This window comes from Narcine bancroftii, chromosome 1 (genome assembly GCF_036971445.1).
Source record: "Narcine bancroftii isolate sNarBan1 chromosome 1, sNarBan1.hap1, whole genome shotgun sequence".
Lineage (NCBI taxonomy): Eukaryota > Metazoa > Chordata > Chondrichthyes > Torpediniformes > Narcinidae > Narcine > Narcine bancroftii.
Genome location: NC_091469.1, coordinates 292,006,451 through 292,033,618, shown reverse-complemented (window position 1 = coordinate 292,033,618; position 27,168 = coordinate 292,006,451). Strand labels below are relative to the sequence as shown.

The following is a 27,168-nucleotide window of genomic DNA, read 5'->3' as shown; positions in this document are numbered from 1 at the left end:
AATTGATAAGATTGCAAAGTATTATATTCCAATTTCAACCTAGATAATTCTATTTTCTGATCTTCTGTAGCATCTTTCTGAACTTCCTTTTCTAACTCATCAATCTGTTTCTCTAATTCAAAACTCTGATTTAATCGATTCTTCTTTATTTTAGAAGTATAACTAATTATTTATCCTTTCAAATAGGCTTTCATAGCATCCCATAATACAAACTTACTTTGAACAGAATTAGAATTTTCTTTCAAAAAAAATGAATTTGTTTTTTCAAAGAATCAATAAATTCCATATTTTTTAAGCAACATTGTATTAAACCTCCAACAATAGGCCACTTGGATTTTCTCAGAAGTTGTATATGTAAAATATAAGAATGATCTGAAATCACCCTACTTTTATATTCCGCTTGTTGTATTTTCCCTTGTAAATGTGCCGATACTAAAAAGAAGTCAATCCTTGAAAATGATTCATGTCTAGATGAATAAAAAGAGAAATCTTTCTCTGTCAGATTAAGACGTCTCCAAATATCTACTAAATTAAGATCTTTCATCAACACTTGAACCTGAACTGCTATCTTGGATTTCTTAACTTTCTTCGGAGATTTATCTAATAAAGGTTCCAAAACACAATTAAAATCACCACCAACTAAAACATTATCATTAGCCTGACCCAAATAAAAATGCATCTGAAATAAATATTTCATCATCTGCATTTGGAGCATAAATATTAAGTAAAGTCCAAAATTCACTAAAAATCTTACAATTCAATTTAAAAATACATCCTACCTTTTCCTCCATTGATTGTAATTCAAAGGATAATTTTTTATGTATCAAAATTGCTACACCTTTAGCCCTAGAATTAAATGAGAATATACATGCCCATACATTTCATACTTTCCTTCACATTCAAATGTGTTTCTTGTAAAAAAGCAACATCAATTTTCATTTTCTTAATATATGCCAAAACTCTCTTACGCTTAAACCGACTGTTTAATCCTCGAACATTAAAAGTAGCAAACCTCAACTTTGACATATCTCTTTCTTTGGCTTGGCTTCGCGGACGAAGATTTATGGAGGGGGTAAAAAGTCCACGTCAGCTGCAGGCTCGTTTGTGGCTGACCAGTCCGATGCGGGACAGGCAGACACGATTGCAGCGGTTGCAAGGGAAAATTGGTTGGTTGGGGTTGGGTGTTGGGTTTTTCCTCCTTTGCCTTTTGTCAGTGAGGTGGGCTCTGCGGTCTTCTTCAAAGGAGGCTGCTGCCCGCCAAACTGTGAGGCGCCAAGATGCACGGTTTGAGGCGTTATCAGCCCACTGGCGGTGGTCAATGTGGCAGGCACCAAGAGATTTCTTTAGGCAGTCCTTGTACCTTTTCTTTGGTGCACCTCTGTCACGGTGGCCAGTGGAGAGCTCGCCATATAATACGATCTTGGGAAGGCGATGGTCCTCCATTCTGGAGACGTGACCCATCCAGCGCAGCTGGATCTTCAGCAGCGTGGACTCGATGCTGTCGACCTCTGCCATCTCGAGTACCTCGACGTTAGGGGTGTGAGCGCTCCAATGGATGTTGAGGATGGAGCGGAGACAACGCTGGTGGAAGCGTTCTAGGAGCCGTAGGTGGTGCCGGTAGAGGACCCATGATTCGGAGCCGAACAGGAGTGTGGGTATGACAACGGCTCTGTATACGCTTATCTTTGTGAGGTTTTTCAGTTGGTTGTTTTTCCAGACTCTTTTGTGTAGTCTTCCAAAGGCGCTATTTGCCTTGGCGAGTCTGTTGTCTATCTCATTGTCGATCCTTGCATCTGATGAAATGGTGCAGCCGAGATAGGTAAACTGGTTGACCGTTTTGAGTTTTGTGTGCCCGATGGAGATGTGGGGGGGCTGGTAGTCATGGTGGGGAGCTGGCTGATGGAGGACCTCAGTTTTCTTCAGGCTGACTTCCAGGCCAAACATTTTGGCAGTTTCCGCAAAGCAGGACGTCAAGCGCTGAAGAGCTGGCTCTGAATGGGCAACTAAAGCGGCATCATCTGCAAAGAGTAGTTCACGGACAAGTTTCTCTTGTGTCTTGGTGTGAGCTTGCAGGCGCCTCAGATTGAAGAGACTGCCATCCGTGCGGTACCGGATGTAAACAGCGTCTTCATTGTTGGGGTCTTTCATGGCTTGGTTCAGCATCATGCTGAAGAAGATTGAAAAGAGGGTTGGTGCGAGAACACAGCCTTGCTTCACGCCATTGTTAATGGAGAAGGGTTCAGAGAGCTCATTGCTGTATCTGACCCGACCTTGTTGGTTTTCGTGCAGTTGGATAATCATGTTGAGGAACTTTGGGGGACATCCGATGCGCTCTAGTATTTGCCAAAGCCCTTTCCTGCTCACGGTGTCGAAGGCTTTGGTGAGGTCAACAAAGGTGATGTAGAGTCCTTTGTTTTGTTCTCTACACTTTTCTTGGAGCTGTCTGAGGTCAAATCTACTATTGTTACTAAATACCAATAATATCTTTATATCAAAACTCAAATCAACATATATAGGTCCTCCAATAGGAGAAAACAATCACAAATTAAAAATTAACTAAAATGAAAATTTAAAAAAATAAAGAAAAAAAATAAAACCCCCCTCCCCACAAAAAACTACCAAAAGGTAGCAATCCCCTAAGCAAAAATTGGGTGTGGGTCACCCACCAGTGGCTGATGACTAGTAAAGAACTTAGAGCAAATCTCTCCCTCCCCAGTCAATCAATAACATCAAAATATCATAATAACAAAAAAAAGAGTAAGAAAAAAAAATTCTTCTTTTCATCCAAGAGATTCCAATCTCAAAGATCCCATTTCAGAAGAAGTTGCTGTAATGTTCTAAATCTGATGGTGTTTCGGGTCTGGACTCGTTACTAAAGCCCCTTTCACACTTAGTGATCCCAGGAATTGAACACCGATCGGCCTTTAAGGTGGCAAGTGTGAAAGCAAAATCAGCTCAACGCTGGTGTCAGATAATGTCATATCATGCTGGAGATTGCCAGCCTCAACCCCTTGTACAACCTCCAGCGTCTCAGGCACTGGTTTAAGATCAGGCAAGTGTGAAACTGGCAATTGCATTGCAGGCACTTCCTATTAAAGGTAGAACACACCAAAATCGGGATAAACCCTTGAAAGCTTTCAGTGTCCCAGTTAGGAATGGTCTAGTGTGAAAGGCCCAAAGAAAAACCATTCCTATCCTGGGATCCCGAAAGGCTGCTTTACTGGGATGCAAGTGCGAGGGGGGCTTTAGTCTCAATGGAAAGTTTCTCTTCTAGGAGGAATTAAATTGTAATGTTTGATCTCTGCTTGCGGAGTGGTTTTGGTTGCAACACCACTGTTGACGTAGTTTGGGGAACAGAATGTTGCTGAGGAAACAGGCTTTCAGTCCGGACAGAGCAGCTCTGCTCCGGGCTCACCCGCTGTCAATCACAGTCAAGTCCCGAACGCTTCAGTCACGTGAGAAGGAACTCGGCCCCCGAGCCCTCGGCTGCGCTCGGTTCGGCCGAGAATCGGCAACGTGGGGTTCGGGCTCGCGGAGGATCGGGGTCGCTCGGGCTTCAGGTTCGGCAGTTCTCGGGAACGTTCGGCGGCGCTCGGCGGAGCGACGATGGAGGCGAAGGGGCTCGGCATGGAGCCGCCTGAAGTGACGGCGGTGTCGGTGATGGGGGACGAGCAGATCGACATGGCCGAGCAGCTGCCGAGCACCGACGAGGGCGGCTTCGCAGGCGAGTGCGTCCGGGAGGCGCTGGCGGTTGTGCCAGAGGCGGGTGAAACGGAGGGAGTGGCCGGGAAAGTGGGCCCGCGCCTCGGAAAACAATAAATAAAAATGCGTGCGGAGCGGCGTCGCCGCCCGCGGGAGCCGAGTCGAGTCGAGCCGAGCCCGGCCGAGGAGGCCCGAAGCGCTTCGGGCCGCGGAGCCCAGCACTCGGGCCGGCTCGGCTTCACCTGCCGATTCCGAGCGAGGTGGAAGGGGTGTCGGCCGGGTTGGGGGAGTCGGGGATGAGCCAGAAGGCCAGGAAATGTAAAGGGGGGAGCTGAGTGTTGAGCGAAAGAGAGTTAATGGCCAGCACAGACACAGCGGGCCTAGGGGCCTGTCCCTATTTGTTGCGCACTGTTCAGAGGTGCTCGGGATTGAATGCAGACAGTTGGGGGGTGGATCGACGGACAGGTGGGGGTTGGATCTGCAGGTGTTGAGTGAGAGAGGGTTAATGGCCAGCACAGACACGGTGGGCTGAAGGGCCTGTCTCTATTTGCTGCACACTGTTCGGGGGTGGATCTGCAGACAGGTGGGGGTTGATCTGCCGACAGATGGTGGATCTGCAGACAGGTGGGGGTTGGATCTGCAGGTGTTGAGCGAGAGAGGGTTAATGGCCAGCACAAACATGGCGGGCTGAAGGGCCTGTCTCTATTTGCTGCACACTGTTCGGGGGTGGATCTGCAGAGAGGTCGGGGTGGATCTACAACAGGTGAGGGTGGATCTGCAAAGGAAGGGGGGTAGATCTGCAGACAGGTAGGGATGAATTTGCAGACAGGTTGGGGGGGTGGGGAGTGTGAAACACAAGCCTGCAGAAGCTGTGACAGTAGCTGAAAAGACTAGCTGAATTCCTCCAGCATTTCTGTGTTTTTAGGTAAAAATATATAACCAACGTTTCGGGCCTGAGCCCTTCCTCAAGGGATGAGGAAAATGCAGACAGACGTCAGAATAAAGACGGAGAGACGGGGAAGAATGGGAGGGGGAGATATCCAGACCAACAAACAGAATGTGTTAATTGGATATGATAAGAGGAAAGATGAGAATTGATCTTGGCTCTGTGGAAGGAATCAGAGGGAAAAGAGAGAGGAAATCAGAGAATTCTATGTTAATTTGCTGATGATGTCACAGTGGTGGGTTGTATAAAGAATGGTGATGAGTCAACATACAGGAGGGAGATTGAAAACTTGGCCAAATGGTGCACCAACTACAACCTTGCACTCATTGTCACCAAAACCAAGGAGCTGATTATTGACTTTGGGAAGGGAAAATCAGACGTGTATGATCCTGTAATCACTGGGGGAGAGAGTAAACAAATTTAAGTTCTTGAGGGTCACTATCACAGAGGATCTTTCCTGGACTCAACACACAAATGGCATTGTGAAGAAAGTACGTCAGCACCTCTACTTCCTCAGGAGTTTGCAGAGGTTTGGAATTACATTGGAAACCCTGGCAAATTTCTATACAGATGTGTGGTGGAAAGCATGCTGACTGGTTGAATCACGGTCTGGTTTGGGGACACCAATACCCCTAAGCGTAAAGCCCTGCAAAAGGTAGTGGACACTGGCCAGGATATCACAGGCAAAACCCTCCCCACCATCGAGAACATCTACAGGGAACGCTGCCGACGGAGAGCAGCAGCAATCATCAAGGATCCACATCACACAGCACACACTCTGTTCTCATTGCTGCCATCAGTATAGGTGCCACAAGACTTGTACCACCAGGTTCAGGAACAGCTACTGCCCCTCCACCATCAGACCCAACAAACACAAACTGACTCATTTAAGGACTCTTACTTTTGCACTTTATTTTTTTCTGCTCTCTGTATTGCAGGGTCAGTTGTTTACATTGTTTATTTGTTTACATGTGTACATTATATGCAGGTTTTTGCACTACAAATAAGTGGTAATTTTGCCCAGCCCACAGGAAAAATAATCTCAGAGTTGTATGTGATGACGTGTATGTACTCTGGCAATAAATCTGAAATCTAATGCCATCTGGTTGGAGGGGCCCAGATGGAAGGTGGTGTTACATAGGAAGTAGGAACAGGAGTAGGCCAAAAATGGCCCATCGAGCCTGCTCTGCCATTCAATACGATCATGGTTGATCTAATTTATGACCTAACTCCACCTACCTGCCTTCTCCCCATATCCCCTAATTCCTCTATCATGTAAAAATTTATCTAACTGAATTTTAAATATGTTTAATGAGGCAGCCTCAACCACTTCCCTGGTTAGAGAATTCCAAACATTCACTACTCTCTGGGAAAAACTTTTTCCTCATCTCTGTCCTAAATCTACTCCCCCGAATCTTGAGACTGTGTCCTCTCGTTTTAGTTTCCCCGGCTAGCTCAAAAAACCTTCCTACATCTATCCTATCCATACCCTTCATAATCCTATCTGTTTCTATAAGATCTCCTCTCATTCTTCTGAACTCGAGCGAATACAATCCTAGACGATTTAATCTTTCATCATACGTCAACCCCTTCATCCCAGGGATCAACCTAGTAAACCTCCTCTGGAGTGTCTCCAAAGCCAGTATATCCTTCCTCAAATGTGGAGACCAGAACTGGACACAGTACTCCAGGTGCGGTCTCACCAGTACCTTATACAGTTGCAACATTACCTCCCTACTCCTGAATTCAATTCCTCTAGCGATGAAGGCCAACATTCCATTTGCCTTCTTAATAACCTGCTGCACCTGCAACCTAACTTTTTGCGATTCATTCACAAGCACTCCCAAGTCCCTCTGCACAACAGCATGCTGTAGTTTTTCACCCTTTAAATAATATTCAGCTCTTTTATTTTTCTTGCCAAAGTGGATAACCTCACACTTACTAACATTGTACTCCATCTGCCAGACCTTTGCCCACTCATCCAGCTTAACTATATCCCTCTGCAGACTCTCCACATCCTCATTACAATTTGCTCTTCCATTCAATTTGGTGTCATCCGCAAACTTGGTTACACCACATTTTGTCCCCTCCTCCAAGTCATCAATGTAAATGATGAACAGTTGTGGGCCTAACACTGACCCCTGCGGCACCCCACTTACCACTCTCTGCCAACCTGTAAAACTCCCATTTATCCCGACTCTCTGCTTCCTGTCAGACAACCAATTTTCAATCCAGCCCAATATACTTCCCCGGACTCCACTTTCCTGTAACTTACTGATAAGTCTTTTGTGCGGCACCTTATCAAACGGTTTCTGGAAATCCAAATATACATCAACCTGTTCCCCTCTATCCACTGCACCCATTATATCCTCAAAGAATCCTAACAAGTTTGTCAAACAAGATCTTCCCTTTCTAAAACCATGCTGCGTCTGCCTGATTGAACCCTTACGTTCCAAAAGTTTCACTATTTCATCTTTAATGATGGCTTCAAGCATTTTTCCAACTACAGACGTCAAGCTAATTGGCCGATAATTTCCAGTCTTCTGCCTACATCCCTTCTTAAAAAGTGGCGTGACATTTGCTGTCTTTCAGTCTGCCGGGACCTGCCCAGAATCCAATATGTGTTCTTCCAATTTGCAGTGCATGATCATGAGCAGACTATTTTGGTGTTGCCTCATGCATCCACTATGAACTCGTCAACTTTGCTGCCAACTTCTGCCCTGACCTCAAATTCTGGTCCATCTCTAGCAACCTTCTCCCTTTTCTCGATCTCTTTCTTCATCTTTGGAGACATAATTTTGGCAGACATCTTCTACAAACCCATTAACACACACAGCTACTTCAACTACACATCTTCACACCCTGGAAGGATTCCATTACTTTCTCTCAATTCCTCCATCTCTGTCGTATCTGTTCCTAGAATGAGGTCTTCCATGCTAGATAATCAGAGGTGTCCTTCAATCAATGTGGCTTTCCCTTTACCACCATCAGCTCACATATCCTCCATTACCTGCACATCTGCCCTGAGCCCTTTCTGTTCCCACGTGCAACAAAGACAGGATTTCACTTGTCCTCACCTACCTCCCCACCAATCACAGGAATGGTGATTGAAAATGGATGGAGTGTGGTGCAGGATGAGGGATAGATGTTTAATAGATGCATGGTTATGGTTAGGACAGCTTTAGAGTGATATGGCCCAAATACAGGTTAATGGGACTACGTTGAGTAGGCAATTTGGCCAGCATGGATGTGTTGAGCTGAAGGGACTGTTTTCTTGCTGTATAATTCTGAGGGAAATTGGCATGGAAACCATACCTCATACTCTCAACCAGGACTGGCCTCCATTCTATGTGTCCAGGCTGACTCCACAAAGTCGAGTTTCCAACATGGAGTGGGGGAAGTGCTATCAAATGTTCTATTCGTATAGTGCAATTGTAATGCAGAATATTTATTCCTGTAATTTTATTATGTGCCTGGGAATGTGGTGATGGAATGGACAATGTTTTAAATTTTTTAAAGTTTAAACATACAGCATGGTAATAGGCCCTCAATCCCGTGCCACCCAATTACTCCCAATTAACCCACAACACCCGGTATGTTTCAAATGGTGGGAGCAAACTAGAACCCCCAGGGAAAACCCACAGAGACATGGGGAGAATGAACCACCTCTTTACAGACAGTGCAGGATTTGAAACCTGGTCGGTGGTGCTGTAACAGCGTTACGCTGACCGCTTCACTAACCGTGCCGACCCTGTGTGTGGAAGTAGTTTGTAGTGCTAGGTCTTGTGTACCGACAGTGACTATCACAAAGCAGTAATGGTTCCAGGAAACTCCAGTGGGTTATTTGGGCAGCTGATTAAAAAGCAGGAGGATGACAGATTTTCCATTAACTGCATTTCTGAGACAGTCATGAAGTCCCACAGCCCTTTGGCCCAGCTTGGTATTCTGGATAATCCCGTCTGCCTGCACCCTGTCCATATCCCTCCAGGCCTCTTATCCATAAATCTGTCAGTATAAGAGATTTTCACTATTGAAAACTGAAATTAAAATTGAGAAGAAAAAGTAACACAAACATTGGTGTAGTGGATAGTGAATGCTCTTACAGAGCCAGCCACCGAGGTTCGATTAAGGAGTTCGTACATTCTCACTGTGTTTGCGTGGGTTTCCTTCGGATGCTCTGGTTTCTTCCCACACTTCAAACACGTACAAGGTTAGTAGGTTTATTGTGTAGGTGGATGTTTTGTGGCAGTGTGGGCTGGAATTGACTGTTACCCACTACATCTCTGTTATTTTTTAAAATTGAGTGCTATAATTAGATAATTACATCTTCACTCACTTGGAGTGGAGGTAGGGTAAATATGAAGTTTTCATTTTCAAATTGAATTGTTTATTGCCAAATGTACAAAGATACAGTGAAAGGCTTTGTTTTGTGAGTTCAGGCAAATCAACCCAAACTCTGCACACTAACGTCGTGTTGTGAAACAGTGGTGGCACAGCACATAAGAAGTAGGAACAAGAGGAGGCCATCTGGCCCATCAAGCATGCTCTGCCATTCAGTAAGATGAGGACTGATCTGGCCATGGATTCAGCTCCACCTACTTAATTCCTTAATTCCCCCATGATGCAAAATCTATCGAACAGTCATAAAAATATTTAATCAGACAGCTCCTGCTGCTGAGACGCTACCTTAACTGTGGAGTATTTCCAGCATTTCTGTACTTAGGAAAAATACTATGCTGAGTATAACTGTACAAAGATTATTTCTAAAGAACAGAACCAAAGTGATGCTTCAAGATTCAGAATCAGCATAATGAATTTATAGTTAACACAATTACGCTGGAGAAGCTCAGCAAATCACGCAGCATTCTTTACATGACAAAGATGAAGGTACAGAAGCAATGTTTCGGCCCCGGGTCAGACAGATGTCTGAATAAGATGGTGGGGTGGGGGGGAGGGAGGGCAGAGGGAGGAGCACAGTCCCACAGGCAGAAGGTAATAGGTGAGAAAAGCTAAAGTGATGGGGATGGGGAGCTTGTGAGTGGAGAGGGAAAGGGACAGAGGGATGGGGAAGAGATGGAGACATGGAAGGGGCCTAACAGAACTGGAGAAGTTAATGTTAATGCCGTCTGGTTGGAGAGTACCCAGAAAGAATATTAGGTGTGGTTCCTCCAATTTGCAGGTGGCTTCGGTTTGGCAGAGCATGAGGACATGGACAAACATGTTGGTGCGAGAATGAGGATCAGAATTGAAGGGGATGGTTACTGGAGGTCTTTACTGTTGCAGCGGACAGAGCGAAAGTGCTCAATGAAACAATTTCCCAGTCCATGTCCAGGATCTCCTACAATGAGAGCACCAGATACAGTAGATGATCCCTGCAGATTCACAAAGTTCAGATTTATTGCCAGAGTAGATATGTGACATTACATACAACTCTGAGATTCTTTTTTCCTGTGGGCCAGGCAGAATTTCTACTTATCAGAAGTGCAAAATACTGTACTCAAGGAAAGATACATGTACAAAAGAGAGAAATGTGAACAAAGAAGTGCGAACAAACTGCAATGCAAAAATGTTCAGTAATAAATAATGTGCAAAGTAGGAGTCCTTAAATGAGTCTCTGATTGAGTGTGTTCCTGAAACTGGTAGCATTAAGAATTTGGTGGGGGGGGGGGGGGGCGGGGAGGGAGTGCTTCTGAGAATGTGCCTGTTGAAGGATTCCAGGGGTGTGTCAGCATTCTGATCAGTGGGAAGAGTAAATCCCTGGGCCATGTATGGCCTTCTTTGTCATCTGGAATGAGCATATATTCCAGTTTAATCTGATCCAGAAGAGAGACACATGAAATAAAATGATCAAAGTGCTAATAGTTTTTTTCTCCTGTTGGTTTCTGGGTTGCAGAAGTGACAACTGTGACTGTGGGAAGTATGACTGGAGCTGCTGAGAATGTTTTCACGACATCTGTTGCAAATGCTTCCATATCAGAGCATGTATTGGTAAGTGGGCACACTCAGTCACGGCATTGTTCATACACCCATGTGCTTCATCACTTTTTGTTCTAGCTTGTCCTCGAGAATGTTTACTGTATAGACATCCATACTTTTACTTATTGTCAGGTGTTGCTTGGTAGGTAATGCTCTCTGGTTAGAGCATAGGTGTGAGTCCCACCCTAGAAACTTCTGCCCCAATCTTGGGCATGTCCCCTAATGTGAAGTGAATTCTGTACTGGTGGAGGAGCTGATTTTTGGGAGAGATGTTATTATTTTCCTGTCTGCTCTGTCAGGTATGTGAAAAATTGTATGAGTAGCCCTCCATTTTCCTGGCTATTTATCCCAGTGTAGGCAATTTATCTGGATTTTCATATGGTGTTTGATGGATTGAAAATGCACTGATGGGTCCAGGGAAAATATTAGCATGGAAACAAAATTGGTTAAAAAACAGCAAAGATAAATGGGTCATTTTCATGACAAGGTATTCCTGACGGGATGCCAAGGATCATGTTTAGCTATTCATGTTTCATTGTATAAATGCTAATCAGAGGAAGTGAGAAAGGGAGTTATGTCTGAGGAGGGTTACGGAGGTAGTGAATAATCAAGAAGGTGAGAGTGGAGTATAATGTGGGAAAATTACTTCCGTAGCAAGAAGTTGTGGCAGTCACGTTCTTACCTGCATCAGGAGTGGTACCAGCCGCTGATGATGACATAAGCGAAGCCATGTGCGGGAGTAATAGCACGCATACGTGGCTGTGTTAAGCGTCAGTATACGGGTGATGAATCTCAGATGCAGGGGGAGGAGAGCGAGAGTGTCAGGATCATCTGTGCAGCAGTGAACTAATGAGAAGGTCAGCGGAGTTTAGCTGGGTGGTGCTTGGAGAGTTGAAAAAAACAATGTTGTGTCTAATGATTAATAAAGAAAGTCGACTTCATGGTGTGCTGAAAGAAACAAGTGAATGTATTCTTTATTTGTTTATAAGCTGTGGTAAATTAGTCCTGTTACCCCATGAGTTCACAGAACCTTCTAGTTTAAAATGGCTAGGGATGAGGATAAACCCCTTACAGGAGCAGTTGGGGAGGTCAGACTGAAGATTCCCGCCCTTTTATTAATAATGCACTAGTGTGGTTCACGATCCTTGAAGCGCGCTTCTCTGCCCTCAGTGTGACGAGTCAGAAGACAAAATACGGATTACTTGTGGAGCGTCTTTCAGAGCAGATTGCCTTTGAAGTGGAGGATGTATTAGTGAATCTGGATGGTGATTTCCCATACGACATGCTTAAGGCAGCTATTCTGCAGCGTACTCAGCCATCTAGGGAGACTTGTATTGACCAATTACTAGCTGATGTCAGCCTAGGCAATAGGCAACTGTCACAGATGTTGAGGAGGTGACACAGGCTAGCTGGAACAAACCCTGCGGAAGGCAATTTTTGGAAACAGAGGTTCCTTCGATGTTTATCTCGTCATGTACAAGACCATTTGGTGAGTGAGACTGGAATTCTTTCCCCAAGAAAGCAGTAAAGGCTGCCTCATTAAATAAATTTAAGACACTGTTAAATACATGTTTGCATAGTAGTGGAATTAAGGGTTGTGGGGAAAAGGCAGTGGAGTTGAACTCGCGTCCAGATCAACCATAGCCATTTTGAATGGCAGATTGCCTTCTCCTGCCCCTGATGTTCTCTCATCCACCTGGCAGAATTTGCTCTTATCCCAAACAACACCTCTTAGAATTCCATCCATTCTCTACTAGAGGCATTAGCTGTGTAGACAGTCCATGCTCAGAACCAAGGATCACAGATTAAGGATAAGGGAACAGATGACATTTTTTTTCTCTTGGAGACTGGTGAATCTGTGGAATGTCTACCACAGAAGCTGAATCATTAAACATACTCAAGAAGAAATTAGGTGTTATTCTTAAAGCTAGTAAGATCTAGAGATGTAGGGGGGAATCAGGATCCAGATAAGCAGTTGGGAGCATGTAGAATGGTGCAACAGATTCAAAGGGCCAAATTGCCTCATTCTGTTCTTATGTTTTTGTTTCCAGTTTGGTAAAACTAACAGAGAGACTGTACCCCTGATTCTGAACTGAACAGTGCAGGAAAGATCCTCTTGGCTTCTGCTCTGAAAATCCCTCACAGAATCTTGCATGTCTCAATGCACACATGTGCAGTGAGATTCACCACCCAATGCTAAAGAAATTCCTTCACATCTCTGTTCTAAACCGACATCCTTCAAACCTGTGCCCTCTTGTCTTTGACATTTGAAATGTTTCAATGACATCCCCCCTCATTCTCTTAAATTCCAATGAGTACAGGCCAAGAACTGTTGAAATAACCCTTTCATTCCCGGAATCATCCTTGTGAACCTCATCTGAATCCTCTCCAATATCAAAACATCCTTTAAATTTAGACATGCAGCACTGTAACAGGCCAATTCGGTCCATGCTGCCAAATTGCACCCCATTAACCTACACCCCATTAACCTACACCCCATTAATCAGTGTGTTTTTGATGGGTTGGAGGAAACTGGAGCCCTTGGAGAAAACCCACGCAGACACGGGGAGAATGTACAAACTCCTTACAGACAGCGCGGGATTCGAACCCAGGTCCAGTCTCAATCGCTGGAGCTGTAAAGGCATTGCGCTAACCGGTAATCCAACATTTCTTAAATGAAGAGCTCAAAACTGCTCACAATACTCCAAGTGAGGTCTCACCAGTGCCTCAACATCACATCCCTGCTCTTATATTCTACTTCTCTTGAAATGACTGCAGCATTGCATTTACCTTCTTCACCACAAACTCAACCTGCAAGTTTACCTTCAAACTATCCTGCACAAGGACTCCTAGGTCCCTTTGCATCTGGGTATTTTTAATTTTCTCCCCATTTATTTTCTCCAACCATATTGCACGACCGTTCACTTTCCGACATTGTAGTTCATTTGCCACTTCTCTGCCCATTCTCCTAATCTGTCTAAACCCTTCTGCTGACTCCCTGTTTCCTGCCCCTTTACCTACCTTCGTATCATCTGCAAACTTGACCACCAAGCCATTCATTATACAATCTAAATCATTAATATACAACATAAAAAGAAGTGGCCCCAACACCAACCCAGGTGGAACAGCTCTAGCGACTGACAGCCAACCAGAATAGATCCCTGTAATCAAAATCTGCCAATTAGCCAATGCTCTACCCATGCTAGTATGTTTCCTGTTATACCAGGGACTGTTTTCTTATTAAGTTGCCTCATGTGCGCATCTTGCAAAGGCTGAAAATCCAAATACACAACATCCACTGCATCTCCTTTACCCAGCCTGCTGGTCACTTCTTCAAAGAATTCCACTAGGTCTGTCAAACAAGATTTTCCCTTCAAGAAGCTATGCTGGCCTTTGGTCTATCTTATGAGCCTTCAAGTACTCCCAACCAGAATCTTAAGATCATGACCATTTCCTCCACAATCTCTACCACTACCAAGGGTGTGATCCATCTGGTCCGGGTGACTTATCCATCCTTAGTCCATTCAGCTTCCTAAGCATCTTCTCCTTTTAAATAGTTTTTTTTTCCCCCAGAAAAGCTTTTATTTATAACTGATATCATTGCAAAATACCAAGTACAAAGGCTTCAGCAAAAAATGTTCATGATGTACACATCTGTACCCTATCTGTCAAAATACTAAGTAACGAAGCTATGATTAACTACTACTGCTTATTCTGATGCATTACACAGAATCAGGACAAATTCAGCCAATGAGAAGCAGTGTCTCAATCTGTCCTCTGCAGCTATTAGCTGAGACAGCTGTGGACTGTGTTAGTTAAATAGATGGGGCAGTTAAACATCAGTGTGGCCCAAACAGCAACCTGTGCTTGTTGCCACAGTGGCAGCAAGCAGTGCAATACTCCTGAACAATATGGTTGCTATTGAGATTAATCTCTGGTGTGCTGGTTTGAGAGGCTGTCAAATGCAGGGGAGTAGGGTGACAGCAGATCCACAAGTCCCAGCAGGACATCACCTCCCCTGCTTTGGAAGGGAGATAGGAGCAAGTCAGGTGAGAAAATGATGATGATACAAGGCTGCTTGGGGCATTCATAACCATTCTTCCTTGGTAGTAAACGCAAAGTGGAAAGGTTACAGGCGGAGAACAAAGGTTTTCAGCTTTTAAACCAGCAAACATACAGAGTGGCAAAAGCAGAGAGCAGCCCCAAGAAGAAGGGGTGAATGGTCGGTCCTGGTCCAACACCGCTCTTAGAGTTGCAGAGATCCCAGCTGCAGCATGTGAACTTCAGCCCCGTGTCAATGTTGAATGCCTTCTCTATGGCCTTGACATCACAACTGGAGTCGCTCCAACAGCGCCGGATAATGTTCTGGGTTTTAGAAAAGGTGACATTCAAGCAGGCATTCTGCTTTTAAATAGTTTCTGTACTCATTTCTCTTCCCTGATACTTGGAAATCTGGCACACTGCTAATGTCTTCTATAATGAAGACTGATGAATACTCCTTGGCTCCCATTATTATTTCTCCAGCTTCATTTTCTAGTGGTTCTATGTTCTACTCTCTCCTCTCTTTACTCTTCGTATACTTGAAGAAACTTTTTGTATCCTCTTTGATATTATTTGCTAGCCTACTTTCATCCTTCATCTTGTCCTTCCTTATGAGTCCGACACTGTACCTCTTACAAATGATCTGCAATGACATCTTTTATAATGGACTCCAGCGTTTCCCCTCATTTATAAACTGGCCTTCTTCCTCATGTTCTCTCTATCTCCTTTCTTAAAGAGTAGGGTTACATTAACCTCTCTCCAATCTGTCAAAACTTTTTCAGTCTGAAAAATACTGGCAAGAGGACACAAAATCATCAGAGGAAATGGAATCTGGGTTGGGAAGTGGAAGTGGGAGTGGAAATTGGAGTGGAAGTGGAAGTGGGAGTAGAAGTGGAAGTGGAATTGGGAGTGGAAGTGGAAGTGGGAGTAGAAGTGGAAGTGGAAATGGGAGTGGAAGTGGAAGTGGAAATGGGAGTGGAAGTGGGAGTAGAAGTGGAAGTGGAAATGGGAGTGGAAGTTGGAGTAGAAGTGGAAGTGGGAGTGGAAGTGGAAATGGGAGTGGAAGTGGAAGTGGAAATCGGAGTGGAAGTGGAAATGGGAGTGGAAGTGGGAGTAGAAGTGGAAGTGGAAATGGGAGTGGGAGTGGAAATGGGAGTGGAAGTGGAAATGGGAGTGGAAGTGGAAATGGGAGTGGAAGTGGAAGTGGAAATGGAAATGGGAGTGGAAGTGGAAATGGGAGTGGAAGTGGAAACGGGAGTGGAAGTGGAAATGGGAGTGGAAGTGGAAGTGGAAATGGGAGTGGAAGTGGAAGTGGAAATGGGAGTGGAAGTGGAAGTGGAAATGGGAGTGGAAGTGGATAAAAACCATTTCACCAGCCTTGAATGTTGGAATTAGGGGAGCTTCATAATTACGAGCAATTTTAATTTGGATATACCGTACTGTATCCTGTGGCAAGAACTTTGGTGATGAGAAGACACTGACTTCAGAAAGTTAGCAAAAGAATCAAAGGGAACTGCTTTCTTTCTTTTTAAATCTTTTTATTGATTTTATAATAATAAAACATAGAAACACATAGTGTATATGGAATACATAAGTACAGAAAGTAACACAACACTATATGTAAAGCTATTATAATCAGTACCATATCACTATCACTTCTTTTTCAATATTTTTATTGCAATTGAAATTCAAAATAAAAAAAAGAATACATATTAAAAGTCAAAAAATACAGAATACACTACACTCAAAATTTCATCCATGGTACCATGCATTCTTAATCAAACAAATTATATTATAGTAATAATTATAAAAAGAAAATCTAACCACTACTAAACTGCAGTAATAAATTACCTTATTAGCCAATACCTCTGCATTAATACCAAATCAGAGATTTTGAAAGTAATTCAAAAAGGGTCCCTACAGTGTTTGAAAATTTAAATTCAAATCGGAAATTGAGCATCGAATATTCTCTAAATTTAAACATAAAGTGATGTCACGTAGCTATTGAGCATGAATAGGCGGAGCAAAATTCCTCCATTTGAGAAACACTGCCCGACTAGCCATGAGAAATAAAAGCTCACACATGCAAATCAGAAGCCATTAAAGTTATACCCCTCTCTCAAACAATACAAAACAAGGCAGTTAAAGGATTAGGAAAGAAACTGCTGAGCGTTATGTTCCTGCCACGGTAGACTGGAATCTGCAGGCAAAGAGGAAGGTGGAAGCGGATTCACCAATAACTGAACAGTTAATTGGCAAGGGGAGCATTCTTGGTGCAGTAAATGACTGTCTTGCTATGACACCCATACTGTCAGAATAAATAATTCAAAGTGATTACTAATTGACATTAAATTAGCTATTGCCATGTGCATGGAAAAAAGCTTTATTTTATGTACTATCCAGGCAAGTCAACTCAAGTACAGTAGGGAGTCCAATAATAAAACACAAGTACAGGTGTGCCAATGTTTGCCAGGGCACACACCAAAAAAAAGCCAGGGCCCAGAATAGGTGTTTGAATAGATCATGAGAGAAAAAGAGAGCCTTTAATAGGAGTAGGTGAGGAGGGGGGTGGATTTTAAAGCAGAAGTGCAGAGCAGGGTTTTTTACATACAGGGAGTGGTGTAGACTGGAACAGGCTGTAAGTGTGGTGGAACTAGAGGCTGCTGGAGTGGGGGAACTAGAGGCTGTCGGTGTGGGGGAACTAGAGGCTGTCGGTGTGGGGGAACTAGAGGCTGTCGGTGTGGGGGAACTAGAGGCTGTCGGTGTGGGGGAACTAGAGGCTGTCGGTGTGGGGGAACGAGGCTGTCGGTGTGGGGGAACTAGAGGCTGCTGGAGTTGGGGAACTAGAGGCTGTCGGTGTGGGGGAACTAGAAGCAATAGTAGCATTTAAAAGGCTTCTAGATAGATACAGGGAACAGAGGGATGTGGATTGTGTAGAAGCAGCAGAGGTTTAGATTAGATTCAGCATCACGTTCAGCGGTGACATGGCCAATTCTGGAGCTGTACCATGCTGTGTTCCATAACTATGGTAGGAAGGGCTGACAAAGCTTCAGACCAAATTCAAGAGAATGGGACTAGCAGTAATAAATGAGAGACTAGATAGGCTGGATTTTTTTGTGGAAGACGTGTTTGGTCATGAGAACTTAGTTATTGCACTGAACGGTTGAACTTCAATTCCAAAGTAAGGGTGTTCCAGTTCATTTCTGTACGTTGCCATTGAAGAGCAGCAACAGCCACATTTAAACCTGACTGCCTTTGGGCCAGTGGGAGCTGCTTCTCGAATGGCAATAATCCTTGCATCGAGTGGTGCTGCAGAGAAACAACCACAGATATTTGAATGGCCATTCAAAATTATGTGTGAGAGCAGTAGAAAACTGCTCTTTTTTTTACCGTTTTTGCCAAGTTCTGGGCATAGGTTAACCATGAACAGAAAGTGAAACACAAGTTCAAACAGCTGTGAGCAATGACATCCAGATGTTAACATGATCAGTCTGAAGGAAACTCTTGCAGGTTTCCTTTGTGTAGTTGTACTCTTGAAGCTGCATAATATTATCAATTAACTTTATTGGTTTCTTGGTTCAGTTTTCCAGTGTACACCAGAGACAAACACAGCTTCTTGATCTTTCTATAAGACCATGAGACATAGAAGCAGAAACAGGTTATTTGGCCCATTGTGAATGCCTCACTATTTAATCATGAGCTGATCCATTTCCCCACTCAGCCCCGTTGCCCGGCCTTCTCCCCTTAACCTTTGATGCCCTGGCTAATCAAGAACCTATCAATCTTTGCCTTAAATACACCAATAACCTGGCTTCCACAACTGCCTGTGCAACAAATTCTGCAGATTTACCACCCTCCAGCTGAAGAAATTCTTCCTCATCTCTGTTTTAAGCGTTAACCCTTCAATCCTGAAGTTGGCCCCTCTTGTCCTAGAGTCTCCCACCATGAGAAACAGCCCTTCTACATCTACTCTGTCCACGTCTCACTTCTCGCTGCATTTCCTCACAAGCTACATATTTCTCTTTTTCCTTTCACATCCTGTCCTTCACACCAAGTACCAGGAACACTGAAACTTGTAATGCTCAGGGGAAAGAAGCGTTAAAGCCAGTGGAATCAGCATGAACCTGTTGAGAGCAGGGAGACAGAACCCAATTGTGGGCCATTCCTGAGATGGACCCATTGTAATTGTTGGGCTACCATTGTGAGTGGAACACTGAAGCTGCCAGGCTTTGGTGGAGTGATGGTGTAAGATCATAAAGTGTTGTTAAGCAGCAAGATGAAAGGTTAGAGTTTGAGGTGATGGTTTCCCGCAGACAGTCACAGCAAATCTGTCTATTTCTTTTCAAATGTGATCAGTTTGCACTTTATAACCTTCCAGCATTTAGTGCTTGTAGTTGACCTGTTTGAGGTAGACAATACTGAGGACTTTATCAGTTACTGCATCCTGTGATCTTTCCCAGTCAGGAAGAACCACACTGCAGATTGGAGAAGGACTCCCCACAGACAAAGCCACATTGATTGTGGTTCACACAGATGGGAGTATTGTGGAAACAACAGGATTGAAAACTCCCAGTGCACCTATAACTCAAGGTACTGAGCTGCATTGCATGTTCTCCCATGGTAGCAGAACACTCTAGTGGTTGAGGAACTCGGGGATGGGTGGGAGGTGGGACTGAATCATCTCTGAGAAACATCTGGGGAAGATAAATAGATCTGGGGCTTGGGCGACCTTTGGGGGGGATTGGGGTGAGATCCAAGGGGATTGGATGGGATCTGGGGGATTAAGTGGGATCTTGGGGATTGGGTGAGATCTGGGGCAAATGGGTGAGATCTGGGGGATTGTGTGAGATCTGGGGATATTGAGTAAACTGAACTTTGATCTTGATGCATTGTGGTACTGTCTAATGCAGGGTAGTGGGGGTGATGTTGAGCCAGTATCATAGACCACTGGGCTCTACTCCAGGGAAGGTGCCTAAATAAGAGGGAAGGGTTAAACCAGAGCTCATTTGAAACCAATATGCTTACAGGGAAGTTCACTACTGCAACTTGGGAGGAATAAGCTAGTGTGGCAGGTGCTGGGAACCAGAGCAGTAGAACAACATGTACAGGGTCCAAGTTTTAATTTTAAAAAAATTATTTCATAAATTATTTGTTATTTTCTCCAAAGGAATGCATGATCTCATCTCCACATGCCATTGTTGAATATTCAATTTAGTATCATTTTACCATGTAACTGCAAGACATTTCCTGGCTTTTGCAAAATCCAACCTTATAAAAGCAATTTGAAACTTATCTAATTTTAACTCCAAACTCAATGCTTTAATATGTCCCAATAAAAATATCATAGGATCAAATAGAATTTTACATTTAAACAGACCCTCTAAAAATTCCTTAATTTTATTTCAATAAGGTTTAACCATCTCACATAACCAAACCGAATGTAAAAAAGTTCCAACTTCTTTGTGACATAGATCTGAAGTAACGTATTTGAATTTCTTTGATTTCTCCGGAGTTAGGTATAATTAATGAATAAAGTTATAATGAACCAATCTATATTTTATCTTCACAATTTTAGTTATACTATCCTCACATATCAACATCCAGTCATCAGGGGGTATGGATATTCCCAAATCTTTTTCCCATTTCACTCTAGTTTTATCAACGTACGGTTTGAGCATTTTAACTTGCAATAAAGTATACATATCTGATATAAAACCTTTCTACCACCCTCAGTGAGCAAAATCTCAAATTTAGATCTAGAAAAGCCTCAGAGTATGCCCAAAATTATTCAATAATAAAGCTTTAACCTGATAATAAGAAAAGAGAGTACTCAAAGGTGTATCATATTTCTCTTCGTTGAAAAGAAATAAAATAACCTGCTTCATACCAATTTAATTCCTTTTTGTTCCCATATCTTCAAAAGTTGATAGTTCACCATAAAAGGAAAAAGCTTATTTTGAAATAATGGTGTTTTAGCTAAAAGCTTACCTTCAGTACCTACAGTTTCATTCTTATTAGTCCATAACTCAATTAGGTGTTTCAACACCAGCAAATTATAGCTACTTAATAACTGAGGATTCCATCGGTAAATAAATTGATTTGTCCTCTTTTCCCCAAGCTGGGATCATTCAATATTAGCCCATACCAAGGACCTGTCCACTTGAAACATCCTATTAATAAACTTTAACTGGGCTGCTCCATAATAATTTTGAAAATTAGGTAATTGTAGTCCTCCTAGCGCATATTTCCAGATTAACTTATGTAATGAAACGCTCACCATTTTATCCTTCCACAAAAATTTTCTCACCAAAGTATTCAAATCTTTTAAAAATTTATAAGGTATTTTACATGAAATAGACTGAAACAAATATTGAATTTGGGGAAATATATTAATTTTTATATAATTCCATCAACGTTATGGGTAAATCCTTCTACCTATTCAAATCACCTTAAATTTTAGTCAATAGGGGTAAATAATTCAATGCAAATAAATTATTATAATTATTTAATATGTTCGGACCATTTAAACTTCACAACTTATCTACACAATGAATAATCCATAATTTCACTCTTCTCCCAATTTACTTTATAACCAGACAACGCTCCATATTGTTCCAAACATTTATGTAAAGTCTCCAAAGATTGCAGGGGATGTGTTAAATATATCAAAACATCATCTGCAAACAAATTTATCTTATATTCTTCAGAATTTACCTTAATACCTTTAATAAGACTATCTTGCCTAATCATCTGCGCCAAAGGCTCAATTACCAACATGAAGAGAGCTGGTGACAAAGGACAGCCCTGTCTAGTCGATCTAGATAATGTAAAAGGCAAATCCATTTGTCACCACTCTCGCAAGATTGCCTTAATAATCCCAGAGAGTGTCACTGCTGCATTCAAAGAGGATATAATGGAGGGTTTATACATGAGGGAGTGTGGCTAGAGATCAAAAGTAAGACAGGTACAATCACAGAGATTGGGCTAAACTGTTGGCATCCCATCAGCTCCTATTAGGTGGAGGGAAATATCTGTGAACAGAAATTGCAAAAGCAATATGATTGACATCATGGCAGACTGTAGTTTCCCCAACATTGACTGGTGCAAGAGGTTTGGGTAAGCAGAATTTGTTTGAGGGTTTCTTGGAAACAGTATGTCGATTGTCTAACCAGGGAAGAGACTGCATTAGACTCTGTACTGGGAAATGAGCTTGTCCAGGAGATCAGAGTTTCAGTGGAAGGATATTTTGGGAACAATTATCACAATTCCATAAATGTTCAGATAGTTATGGATAAAGATAAGACTGGACCTTCAAGAAAGGGAAAGATTTGGTGGGGGGGGGGGGAATTCCAATTGCAGCAGTACCAGACAAGAGCTGGGAGTGTAGATTAGGAGGGGCTGCTATAGGATAAGACCATATCTCCCACATGGGATTTGTTTAAAGAACAGCTGCTCAGAGTGCACGACTACATGTTCCATTGAGGAAGGAAATCTAGGATGGCAAGGTTTGGGAATCTTGGTCAATGAGATATGTAAATTTAGTCAAAAAGTAAAAGAAAGCATGTGCAAGCTTTAGAAAGCTGAGGTCAGGCAGGGCCTTTAGGAGTATAAAGGAATCTGGAGATGTTACTCAGTTAATTAGGATGGAAAAAAGGGGCAATGGAATAACCTTGGCAATTAGGATTAAGGGAAATCCCAAGGCATCTTGCACACATGTGATAGACAACAGGGCAGCTAAGACCACTCAGAACATGAATAGGGAGTGGAGGGACGTGGACTATGTGCAAATCAATCTACAGTTTAATTGGCATTATGGTTAGCATTTGCATGATGGGCCGAATGGTCTATTCCTGTGCTGTACTGTTCTTTGATAGCTGTCCTACCATTTTCTGCAAAGTTGTACACATGAAGAATTAAGAAAAGAGAATACTTTTGACCTTAATGATTCTTCTCTCGGTGTGATACCAGGTCCACAGGCACCAACAACTCCTCTGACACCGGGCCCTGACAAGGATGGAACCAAATACAACTGGGATCCATCTGTGTATGAGAACGAGCTTCCAGTCCGATGCCGAAATACAAGTGGAATTCTGTTCAAGAACAAGTTGGGTTCTGGTGAGAAAATCCTCTCCTTCCTTGGGTTTTCTGGCTTCATATCCAAGGCTTTGGTGGATTAATTGGATCATTAAGTGGATCACTGGGTTATCTTCTAGAGAAGGTCTGACTTGTACAAAAAGGATGGGCTGCACCTGAACTGGAAAGGGACCAATATCCTGGCAGGCAGTTTTTGCTGTTGGGGAGGGTTTAAACTTGTTTGGCAGGGGGTGGGAACCAGAATGTGAGGTCAAAGAATGATGCTATGCGTTCTGAGTTTGTGAGAAAGGACAGGCATAAATGTGGCCAATTAGAAGGTTTGAAATTTTAATGCTAGGAGTGTTAGGAATAACGGGGATGAACTTAAAGCATGGATCAGTATGTGGAACTTTGATATTTTGGCTGTTACAGAGACTTAGCTGGAGGAAGGGCAGGATTGGCTGATGCAGGTACCAGGGTTTAGGGTTTTTTAAAAAAGGAATAGGATGGGAGGTATAAAAAGCAGGGAGGGGAGTAGCATTACAGGTCAGGGATAGTATCACAGCTGTAGATAGGGAGGTATTATGAACTAAATCAGCAGAAATGGTAATAACCCTAACGTGTAGCATTTTCAACAACAATAAGATTTAATTATCAATAACATAAAGTCTTACTTAACTCTAAACACACCCACTATGTGCAAATGTTAATATGTGTGTGTTAAAACCCAAACCATTACAATTTAAGTTTGATTCTGAAGAGATGATTTTTAAGTTCAGACTCAGAAAGCTTTTGTGTTGAAACTCAGTCTTTACTGCTGTTCAAAAGCAATTATGGAGTAAGTGTGAGGGATCAGATTTCTTTAAGTTGTTGCACAAAAGTAATTTTGAAGTATTTTAAGATAGCAAGTCATCAGACCTCTTTAAAACTCTCAAATTTCTTGTAGAGTTGTGTTCAGAGCAATGTTTCTTCATACGAATGATTTTTCCTCTTGCACGGAAGTTTCAGAATCTGTGTTCCACACGATGAATCTGTCCTCTTTTCAAAGAGTCAGTGGAGTGGCTATTTTCTTCCATGATGATTTCATAAACCTAGACAAGGGCTGAATGAAATAACCATTTAAAAATGGTTATGATTCAGATGCAAGATTAATTTTGCTTTTTTAATAACCAATGTCCTTTTCAATGGACACAACAGGATTGTCCTCTCTCTCTTAAAAAGACTGTCGGAGGTGGTCTTCCTCATTCAAAACCCACTTATTCTGTGTTCTCCTTTGACCAGGAATACCTTTTCTGGCTACTGTATCTTCAATTCTGTCTTTCAGGATATAGTCAATTTCTTCTGATTTCAAAATGTCTCTCAAAACAATCTTTAATCATGTGACATGAGGGGGCGTGGCAAGATGGCGTAAGGATCAGACGTGCCTTCCAGTCCTCTCCTGATTCTATTTTATTTTTTTGTCTAGAAATGCCCGTTAAAATTCTTTAAAAGTTTAGATAATTTCAATGCTGTTAATTTAACTTATGATGGTACAATTGGTGGAAAAGAGCAAAAAAAAACGACAACAGATCATCAAAAAACTACATTTTCCAAAAGTTCAAGTTTTGGAGCCTACCTACAGGAAAGACACCGGGACTCAGCGTGAAATGGATCCCAGGAGAGAGGTACAGTGTTCGGATGTAGAGCTCTATGTTACATCGGTAGAGCCCCCTAAAGAGGGCGCCAAACAGCCTTTAGAACAAAGAGTTACTCAAAGGCATTTGTCAGCTGTAGAGGTGGTGCTGCAAACTGCATCTCTTGAGATACAAGAACCTATACAACTTGATGTCTTTCTTTTCTTTGGCTTGGCTTCGCGGACGAAGATTTATGGAGGGGGTAAAAAGTCCACGTCAGCTGCAGGCTCGTTTGTGGCTGACAAGTCCGATGCGGGACAGGCAGACACGATTGCAGCGGTTGCAAGGGAAAATTGGTTGGTTGGGGTTGGGTGTTGGGTTTTTCCTCCTTTGCCTTTTGTCAGTGAGGTGGGCTCTGCGGTCTTCTTCAAAGGAGGTTGCTGCCCGCCAAACTGTGAGGCGCCAAGATGCACGGTTTGAAGCGTTATCAGCCCACTGGCGGTGGTCAATGTGGCAGGCACCAAGAGATTTCTTTAGGCAGTCCTTGTACCTTTTCTTTGGTGCACCTCTGTCACGGTGGCCAGTGGAGAGCTCGCCATATAACACGATCTTGGGAAGGCGATGGTCCTCCATTCTGGAGACGTGACCCATCCAGCGCAGCTGGATCTTCAGCAGCGTGGACTCGATGCTGTCGACCTCTGCCATCTCGAGTACTTCGACGTTAGGGGTGTAAGCGCTCCAATGGATGTTGAGGATGGAGCGGAGACAACGCTGGTGGAAGCGTTCTAGGAGCCGTAGGTGATGCCGGTAGAGGACCCATGATTCGGAGCCGAACAGGAGTGTGGGTATGACAACAGCTCTGTATACGCTTATCTTTGTGAGGTTTTTCATTTGGTTGTTTTTCCAGACTCTTTTGTGTAGTCTTCCAAAGGCGCTATTTGCCTTGGCGAGTCTGTTGTCTATCTCATTGTCGATCCTTGCATCTGATGAAATGGTGCAGCCGAGATAGGTAAACTGGTTGACCGTTTTGAGTTTTGTGTGCCCGATGGAGATGTGGGGGGGCTGGTAGTCATGGTGGGGAGCTGGCTGATGGAGGACCTCAGTTTTCTTCAGGCTGACTTCCAGGCCAAACATTTTGGCAGTTTCCGCAAAGCAGGACGTCAAGCGCTGAAGAGCTGGCTCTGAATGGGCAACTAAAGCGGCATCGTCTGCAAAGAGTAGTTCGCGGACAAGTTGCTCTTGTGTCTTGGTGTGAGCTTGCAGGCGCCTCAGATTGAAGAGACTGCCATCCGTGCGGTACCGGATGTAAACAGCGTCTTCATTGTTGGGGTCTTTCATGGCTTGGTTTAGCATCATGCTGAAGAAGATTGAAAAGAGGGTTGGTGCGAGAACACAGCCTTGCTTCACGCCATTGTTAATGGAGAAGGGTTCAGAGAGCTCATTGCTGTATCTGACCCGACCTTGTTGGTTTTCGTGCAGTTGGATAATCATGTTGAGGAACTTTGGGGGACATCCGATGCGCTCTAGTATTTGCCAAAGCCCTTTCCTGCTCACAGTGTCGAAGGCTTTGGTGAGGTCAACAAAGGTGATGTAGAGTCCTTTGTTTTGTTCTCTGCACTTTTCTTGGAGCTGTCTGAGGGCAAAGACCATGTCAGTGGTTCCTCTGTTTGCGCGAAAGCCGCACTGTGATTCTGGGAGAATATTCTCGGCGACACTAGGTATTATTCTATTTAGTAGAATCCTAGCGAAGATTTTGCCTGCAATGGAGAGCAACGTGATTCCCCTGTAGTTTGAGCAGTCTGATTTCTCGCCTTTGTTTTTGTACAGGGTGATGATGGTGGCATCACGAAGATCCTGAGGCAGTTTACCTTGGTCCCAACAAAGCTTGAAAAACTCATGCAGTTTGGCATGAAGAGTTTTGCCACCAGCCTTCCAGACTTCTGGGGGGATTCCATCCATACCTGCTGCTTTGCCACTTTTCAGTTGTTCGATTGCCTTATATGTCTCATCCAGGGTGGGAACCTCATCCAGCTCTTGATGTACTGGGAGAATTTAATACATTATGGACTGGGGAAAACCCCGGCCAGCGTCCTCCATTCATTGCTGGAGAGGCTGTGGCTGGGGTTTCCACACGCAGTCATACTACAAGGAAGGCAACCAGAATGAAGGAAGGAATAGAAGATCCTTTGGAGAAGAAGCAGGAATCTGTTGAGCCAAAATCTCTTCCAATTGAAAAGATTTTTGTGAATCTTGAATCTAAATTATCTTTTACAATGCAGGTATTATTCAGGATTATGACTGAACTTGGTACTAGGTTTAATACTTTGGTGAAAATACATTCTCAACAGATGGCTGAGTTTGGAGCTTTTAAGCTTGAAGTGAGAGATAAATTTAATTCGTGTAAAGAAGATATAGACGAAATACAGTATCAAGTTTTTGATGTGACCAAAATGGTCGAAGACTTACAAACTCAAAATAAAAATTTGGTGAAAAAGATTGATTATTTGGAAAACCAATCCAGACGGAACAATATAAAGATTATTGGTTTGCCGGAAGGTATGGAGGGACCAGACCCAAGAAAATTTTTTACTGAATGGATTCCGCAGGTGTTAGGACAAGAACATTTCCCGGAAGGTATAATACTGGAACGTGCTCACAGAGCCTTCCGTAGAAGACTTATTTCAGGTCAAAGTCCAAGACCTGTTTTGGTTCGTTGCTTGAATTATTACGACAAAGAAATAATTTTACGAGTGGCTATTAGAAATGCACAACAGAGAAAATCACCCTTGATGATTCAAAATAATCGAGTTTTCTTCT

At 43.2% G+C, this 27,168-nt stretch overlaps 1 protein-coding gene across 3 annotated transcripts in view; it reads left to right on the top strand.

Annotated features, from left to right (window-relative positions):
- The first annotated feature begins 3,494 nt into the window (after positions 1 to 3,494).
- Positions 3,495 to 27,168, top strand: part of LOC138746224 (deformed epidermal autoregulatory factor 1 homolog) — a 62,421-nt gene continuing 38,747 nt past the window's right edge. For 2 of the 3 annotated variants that reach the window (XM_069904289.1, XM_069904281.1), the window contains exons 1-4: positions 3,495 to 3,724; positions 10,542 to 10,636; positions 19,126 to 19,255; positions 22,634 to 22,780. In XM_069904289.1, coding sequence (XP_069760390.1) covers positions 3,607 to 3,724; positions 10,542 to 10,636; positions 19,126 to 19,255; positions 22,634 to 22,780 — 490 coding nt within the window. In that variant the 5' untranslated portion in view covers positions 3,495 to 3,606. Of the gene's footprint in view, positions 3,729 to 10,541; positions 10,637 to 19,125; positions 19,256 to 22,633; positions 22,781 to 27,168 lie in introns of all 3 variants that reach the window. The other variant, XM_069904296.1, reaches the window with a different exon arrangement.